At 32.3% G+C, this 7,555-nt stretch overlaps 1 protein-coding gene across 2 annotated transcripts; it reads right to left on the bottom strand.

Moving 5' to 3' along the window:
• Positions 1–1,944: 1,944 nt before the first annotated feature.
• LOC147391120 (uncharacterized) lies at positions 1,945–7,282 on the bottom strand. Of its 2 annotated transcripts, XM_086457744.1 has the most exons (4): positions 6,829–7,282; positions 6,539–6,653; positions 2,358–2,439; positions 1,945–2,253 (listed from the first exon to the last, which is right to left on the bottom strand). In XM_086457744.1, exons 1-4 carry the CDS (start codon positions 7,201–7,203, stop codon positions 2,097–2,099), a joined length of 729 nt encoding a protein of 242 aa, XP_086313870.1. In that variant the 5' UTR covers positions 7,204–7,282; the 3' UTR covers positions 1,945–2,096. The 2 variants fall into 2 exon arrangements, with proteins under 2 accessions (XP_086313870.1, XP_086313871.1); XM_086457745.1 differs by lacking the exon at positions 2,358–2,439 and having other exon boundaries at positions 2,116–2,253; positions 6,829–7,278.
• Between the last annotated feature and the right edge of the window lie 273 nt (positions 7,283–7,555).

Raw genomic sequence — 7,555 nt, 5'->3', positions numbered from 1 at the left:
GGAGGGAGGACCGCCGAATGCCGACTGTCAGATTTGAGCCCATAGCCGTAGGTTTGGTTGCAAGAGATGAGAGCGACAGTGAGAGTAAAGGGAAAGAACGAGTGACGTTTAGGGTTCTTAAAAAAAATCTTATATGGATTCGATTTTCGGTTTAGTTCGGTTATAATAAAGTCTAAACCGAGAACTAAACTGAATCATCGGTTCTCCATTTTTTCAACTCGAAACCGAACCATTGTCAATTTAAACCGAACCAAACCAATCCAAATCTCACGGTTTGATTTGGTTCTTGGTTTGAACCGAATTAACTTGCACCCCTAATTGATCATTTTTTGGGAAAAATCCCATAAATAATTGGTGTGTAAAAATAAAAAAGTTGAATTGACAATAAAAGTTCTCTAATTTTTGTTTGCGTTTGTTGTATTTGGTACAATGTAGAATCAATATGAACCATACGTATATCTTGTGTTGCACTTGCTTTGAGTCACTATGTGTACAAAGGCTAAATTCATCAGCAAGGTCTGTCGAATTTGGATAAATTATTGAAATTTGATGGTCCTTGATGTCCAATATACCCCTTTTTTCATGAAGTGAGTGTTTCACCCCCCATCAATGCACACACCGAGGTGTGTCATAAGCCATGGTACATCATGACAGGCATTCCCCATCCGGGGAGGTGCTCAAGGGATCAAGTAGAGATGAAATCATGATCATGAGAAAGATCATTGCAATCATAGAAAGAAGGAGTGGTACAAGAAAACAATCAAATCGTGATAATTAGAGAAGACTCATAGAAATAGAGACCTAATGGTATTAAGTGTAAAGTGCTTTTGGCTATTCTGCGATTATTCATTTTCTTATCATCTAACTATGACATCGACGGCTCTCATCAATGCCCTAGGTTGGTGGCGGCAAGCCAGCAAAGATTCAAAGCAGATCTATTTGTCCAACGAGCGATTTTGAAGTGTTAATTTATGCTTTACTGATTGACAAGAGTTTCATTGGTTTTTTATTTTATTATTGCAAGTTTTATCCATATTTTTAAAAGTCGAGATCCCATATGGTGTCTCGTTTATATAGATATGAATGGTGTCAATGTGGCATAATTTGATCATTGGGTTGCATGAATGGTTTGATTACGAGCCTAAGGTATTTTAAACACCAACTAAAGCGTGCCATGTAGATACCTAACCTATTTTATAGGAACGGGACACTGTATTGGATCCTAGGCCTCTTTTTAAAGAATTCCCATCCAAAACGGTGTCCCATTCCTATAAGAAAATTAGGTGTATACGTGACATTTTTTTATTTCAAACACATTGGGATGTCGGCTTGGTTAAGGGCCCTAGGTGTTTTAAACACCAACAAATACATGTCATGTAGACACTTTACCTTTATTATAGGAAGGGGACATTGTTATGGATCCAAACTCATTTTTTAAATTTGACTTACTGAGTGGAGTCAAATTAAAAACTGCAGAGTTGATCCGAGGAGTCAACTAAAAATATTAAATTAAAAGGGTAGTTTAGACATACCATTCACATTTTGATAAATATTTGAGATGCCCTTGTGTTTTCAGATTGATGATAAACCTTTTGATCTCAATCGTCACTAAGAGATCCATAGAAAATGACCTTAAATTTGAACTCTATCATAATATCCTTAATTTTTCTTCACAAAATTAGTCATTTTCAACTACTAAAAGTATAATTTTGCACCCTCCTCTTCAACCTAAAGATCTATGTCATACGACCGCATCATATTACCTTAGGAGCAAGAAAAGATTTTGGATGGTAGACGATGATTTCTTAGTTGACAAATCAAGAGTTCTCCTTTAGAGGTCGAATATGATAGATTATAGACAAAGTTGAATATGTTTGAAAGCTTGAAGATGATGGAATTTTAGGAGAAAAATCAAAGTTTTGTAGTCATGTAGACTTGGTGCATTTTCAAGCTTACTCTGCAATTGGATGAGATGACTTAGTGATTTTTTCAAGTTGACCCAACGAGTTGGCTCCATCAAGTTTTGAAGCCAAGTCATCTAAAAATAAAAATGAATCGATTTGGCCAATTTTTGAGTCTACTGAGCAATTTTTAAATTATGGTTCGATCACTTCTCTAGGGATTAACAAAAATAAAACGAGTTTCAAGAACAACTTGAATGGGATAAGAGAGCAGCTAAGCAAAAGATTTGATGGAATTACCAGTGCCAGTGGTCCGGGTTTGATGGGCGACTCGATTAAGACACAAGCATTCCTACATAGATTAAAAATCAATCATTTAATCTTCTATATAAGTAAATAATAATGGAAGCTGGAACGCTAAATTTAAGGTGGTAATGGAAATAGTTGCGTGTTTACGTAATAATTAGTCTGTCCCCTTTTTTTGAGAGTTGGTAAAAGCTGCAACCTTTGGTGAAAGGGATGGATTTCCCTTTCCACTCTGCATAAGAAAGTAAGAATGGTTGCTTATCCATTTGTTGGAATAATATACAAGTTCATTCAGTAAGGGGAAAAAAAATGTTATAATTACATTAGTTGTTAGAGAATAAGATGCATTGTATTAAAATATATGAGAAATATCATATCAAGTGATAGTGTATCTCATCACAAATGGAAGATTGTATGATGCAATATATTCTAAAATATTTATTGATATTTAAAATATACTAATTAGGATATTCTAGAATATTTATATTAGGTAATTTCCATATATTTTGATTGATGTAATGTTTATAAATATTTTTTTGAGATGTATGTGATATTTATCTAAGAATTATCAATAAAATCAGATTTTTAAATGCACTGAATGAAGATCAAATTACTTTGATACCATATTAGGAAATGGAACTTCATTCTTTTAATGTAGCCGTTCCTTCCTACATGGCACCCAATGCATTACTATTAGACTGGCATTTATCCATGATTTTCAAATTCATCTTAAATAAAGATGACTCCTCCAAGTTATATCTATTAATCTAAAAACATTGGCGATGTTCTCCTCTGCCTCTCAATGTTTTGGGATAAATTGGACACTCCTCTCATTTTGGTGAATATTATGTTTTCAAACTTACGATCTTTCCCTTTCAAAAATTATAAAAAAATAAAAAATTTAAATACCCTCATTTTTAATATGCAATCAAAAAATCAAAATCCCCTTATTTATTTATTTGAAAAAACAAACTAGTCATCTTCAAGGTCTTGCTATTCAACCTCTATAGTAAATTAATTTAATTTATTTAATCTCATCTTCAATCCATTGCTTTTAGAGAGATTTACCTGGGAGAGCTATCTATTGCAATTTTATTACAAAACTCTCTTATTTTGTCAAGGTTGTTCATGAGCAAACCTTACTTTATGGATTAGGTTAGTATGACTAAAGCAGTAAGATTTTAAATCTTACCAAGGATCATTGAACCCACATGGATTATCAAATTGGAAATCCAACACCACACTCTTCTAGATTTCATGGAAAAAACTAAGATCCAAACGAACAAAAATTCAAAAATAAATATTTTTTTAGCTTGATCGAAGGTGTTGAAAATAAATGGCTATCGAACTCCCAAATTTAAAACTAAAATTTAACGGTATAAATTAACTTTTTTTATTTTTTATTTTATTTCCAAAGTTCTTAGGATTTTGTCCTTTATAACCTTGTGGTGTCAGATCATGTTTTTGGATGCCACAATTTGATTTATTTAGGGTCCACTGAAAGGTATGTTAAGTAGCAAATTAACTCCATCCTATCTTGTTCTTTAGGTTTGAAGGTTAAAGTAGATTAATTTTAAAGTTTGAAAACTAGGAAAAAAGATTTTATTCAACATGATTGATTATGGGAAGAGAAATCCAAGGCTTTTTTTTATATTTAATTTATGGTTAAAGACAATGGTATTCAAGTCATTTTTCTTAGTATATTAGAGAAGGCCGAAGTCAAGGAGCCTTTAGGAGAGTTGGTGAATCTTTGAGATACCCTATGTGTTTAGACTCATGACATCAGTCTTCTCCCATAGACAAATACAAAATGATCTAAATGCCCTTTCCATCAATCAAAATCTGGATGTTCCTCCTCAAAGTCAGTCATCTTCACGCTCTTCAATCTTATCCACGGCTTACTAGTTAATTATATATATATATGGGTGGGGTTCCGTAGACACATAAAACTACTCATAAAGCTACAACGTTTTTGTTTTATATGGTTATTTTGTGAGGATGATCTCTGTGGTGAGGGGATCATCCTTGCAAAAAATTATTCCATTCCAAAACTGCTAACCCCATCAAAAGTGATTTAAAAAAATTGGATGGTCTAAAATTTTTCAACTTGTAAACATGGGGTTAGAAGTTTCATAATGGGCTGGTTTTTGGCAAAGATGATCTCCTCACCATAGAGATCATCCTCACAAAAAATCTGCCCATTCCAAACATTTTACCCATATAAGACAAAACACTTTGTAGCTTTATGAGTAGCTTTATGTGTATATGGATCCTAATCCTATATATATATATATATGGGTCACGTTCAATGGCAAACTTTTTAGCAAAACATTTTTCAAAACATGAGTTAGAAGTTTTGGAATGGACTGATTTTTGGTGAGGATGATCTCTACGGTGAGGAGATCATCATCACCAAAAATCAGCCCATTCCAAAACTTCTAACCCCATCAAAAACAGTTTACAAAAAATGGACGGTCCATGATTTTTCAACTTATAAACATGGGTTAGAAGTTTTGGAATGGGCTGAGTTTTGGTGAGGATGATCTCCTCACCGTAGAAATCATCCTCACCAAAAATCTGCCCATTCCAAAACTTCTAACTCATGTTTTGAAAAATGTTTTGCCAAAAAGTTTGCCATTGAACGCTACCCATATATATATATATATATATATATATATATATATTAAAATGCCATCAGTCTTCTCTCATAGACTAATACAAAATGGTCTAATTGCAATTTTTTTTTTTTTAATTTCCTTTATAGGAACCAAATGCCTGTATTTTCCATCTCAAAACCAGTCATTTTCAAGCTCTTGATGGGGTGTACTCATGAGGATGTAGAATACAAATTTTTAGGAACTCCTTAAAAAAATTAATAAGACATTTTTTTTTCTCTATTAATCAACACATTTTAAATTCGATAGTTCACTCATAGTTCATCTTTAAAACCTTTGACCAATTAGAAGAGACTTATTTTTTAAAACAAAATATTTTTAAACCTAATCTAAATATTTCCTATGAATCTGCACAAAGTGAAATAAAAAGGGGTAAATCCGACGTCAATGTCCATCGGATTTAACTCTTTTTTATGTAGTGTTTAAAAGAGTCTCATCGAATTTACGTCTCTTTTTTCTTTTTTTTTTCACAGAGTGCATTTGTTAGAAACCCATAACAAAACAATGGGTGAATTACCAAAAATTTACAATGAAATCATTTATTTACCAGAACATTCCTCATTCCAAACTATTCAGAAAACCAGTAAAAAGCATTTGTGACACCTAAGTTGGTTTCTCAAATAGTTAAAAGGTTATTAGTAAATATTAATTTCGTAAAATATCAATTTTGTTACTATTTTTAAAAGTTATCACTACCACACAACAATTAAAAAAAGAAAAAAGATTTATTAAACATTTTGGAATGTGTTAGAGATCTCCCATCCATGAGATAATTAACTTCTCTCTAAGATAATTATATTAGGGTTTCTTCAAGAACAAAATTTTCCCCCTAAATGCTAAACTTGTTATCAACCTTTACGAAGAGCACTTTTTGAACTTAATACTTCTATGGACCCGTTTTTGGTCGATGAATATACAAACAAATTAATAACTTGATTGGTAAGTTGTAGAAATTAGTATGATTGATTTTAGGGTGATTTCTTTACCCATCTGCTCCCTCATTTTTTATACTTAAATCTAAACCCACAGTTTTAAAACGTGAACGTCCAAACAGGTTGAGTAAACTTGAAAGCTGAAAAGGTCTATCAGGGCAAGTTAAATAAAAATGTTATAAATTTTTTATCTTATAAGAGTTAAAAGTTTCTAAATTTTCTATTTTTTATTTTTTATTTTTTTACTTTATTTTATTATTATTTTTTTTTTTTGTGTGTTGAAGATGATCGTTATGATGAGAAGATCATCCTCACAAAAAAATAAGTCCATTCTAAAACTATTTACCCTAAGAAAAATGGTTACAAATTAACGTTTCACATTTCTTCAACTAATAAATTAGGATTAAAAATTTCATAAAGGACTGATTTTTTGTGAGCATGCTTTTTTTACCACAGAAATCATCATCACAGAACATCATTCCATTCCGAAAATTTAGCTAATATAAAACAAAACACTTTATGTAGGAATTTGACAAATAAAACTGAATAACTTGGCAGAATTTCTGACCCAACTAAATGTATTTTCAAGCTGCCTTGACCAAATTTATGAGTTGACTCGGTAAATTGGTTCCACAAATTTTTTTTGAATTATCATAAAAATGTTTTCTTTTTCATAATAAATAACAGAATTTAATGAGAAGAAAAGAAGAAGTGATGGACGTACCTAAGCTCCACATTATTGAAACTGAGAATTCATCTCCTTCACACACTCTGTGGATGATGAACCTCACATTCTTCCCCATGCATTTTATCAGTTGTTCAAAGAAATTCAGAACTTCCTACAGTAGCTCATGATGTTCATGTACGTACCCATCAGATTATTGTAAATATATGACTAGGGATTAATCAAGTCAACTTGTTTGAGTTTTAAAACTACGATTTGACCAATTTTCCATCAAAATCACAGATTCAGCTAGTTTCTTAAAACACTGGATATGGGATTAAAGATCAAACCTTTTTCCCCTCAAATGGTTTAAGAAAAGAGTAATCTTCAAATAAACAGTCATTAGAGATGAAATCATCAAGTTCCTTCAACTTCTTTTCGTTGATGCAATCATACAACTTCACAATTGTTTCTGACAGCGAAAGTGGACTCATTTGAAGCTCACCACTATTGTTTGATGACATGATCGACCATTTCCTAGTGAAGACTACTGGTTTGTGTACCACCTTCCTCTTTGAAGGAACACCTCGATACATCGCTCTTGTTTTACTTGGCTCAGCCAAACACATCAAGTTGGAGGTGAATGAGCCGAGGATGGGCAGTGAAACTATTGTGGAACGAAGGCGAGGTCGCTGGACCGGGCATTGGAGATGAATTGAAGCCATGATTGGTAATTAACTGAGACAAGATGGTCATGTATACATAGCAGCCAAAGCTTAGAATGAAAGAATAAAGCAAAGGATAAAGGCAAAGGTTTGGTTGCCTTCACAAGAAACTAAGGAATCCAAGAGAGTTTTATTCAGGATGTTCTGCCAAAATGGGTATCAACTTTGTAAAATAATGGATTTGGTTATGAAAAAATGATAATAACAAAATGTGGATATATACTTGTTTTAGCAAATAATTAACTTATATATATATAAACCACTGAAACAAATATCCCAAAAAACCCCAAAAACATGTCAAAGTTGAATTAAAAGCAACACAGTTCAACGAGGAAAAGTTACTCACATAGGA

Source organism: Akebia trifoliata, chromosome 11 (assembly GCF_017979445.1).
Source record: "Akebia trifoliata isolate Shusen 1 chromosome 11, ASM1797944v1, whole genome shotgun sequence".
In the NCBI taxonomy this organism is placed as follows: domain Eukaryota; kingdom Viridiplantae; phylum Streptophyta; class Magnoliopsida; order Ranunculales; family Lardizabalaceae; genus Akebia; species Akebia trifoliata.
The sequence above is the reverse complement of the archived record's forward strand: the minus strand, read 5'-3'. Positions and strand labels throughout refer to the sequence as shown.

What these genes read in the sequence shown, in the direction of transcription:
- LOC147391120 (XM_086457744.1), bottom strand. Translation starts at nt 7,203, where the DNA reads ATGGCTTCAATTCATCTCCAATGCCCGGTCCAGCGACCTCGCCTTCGT. An exon ending in TTCAATAATGTGGAGCTTAG is followed by an intron (nt 2,440 to 6,538) that starts GTACGTCCATCA and finishes TTTCTTATGCAG; the next exon opens with AGTGGAAAGGGAAATCCATC. An exon ending in GGGGACAGACTAATTATTAC is followed by an intron (nt 2,254 to 2,357) that starts GTAAACACGCAA and finishes TAATCTATGTAG; the next exon opens with GAATGCTTGTGTCTTAATCG.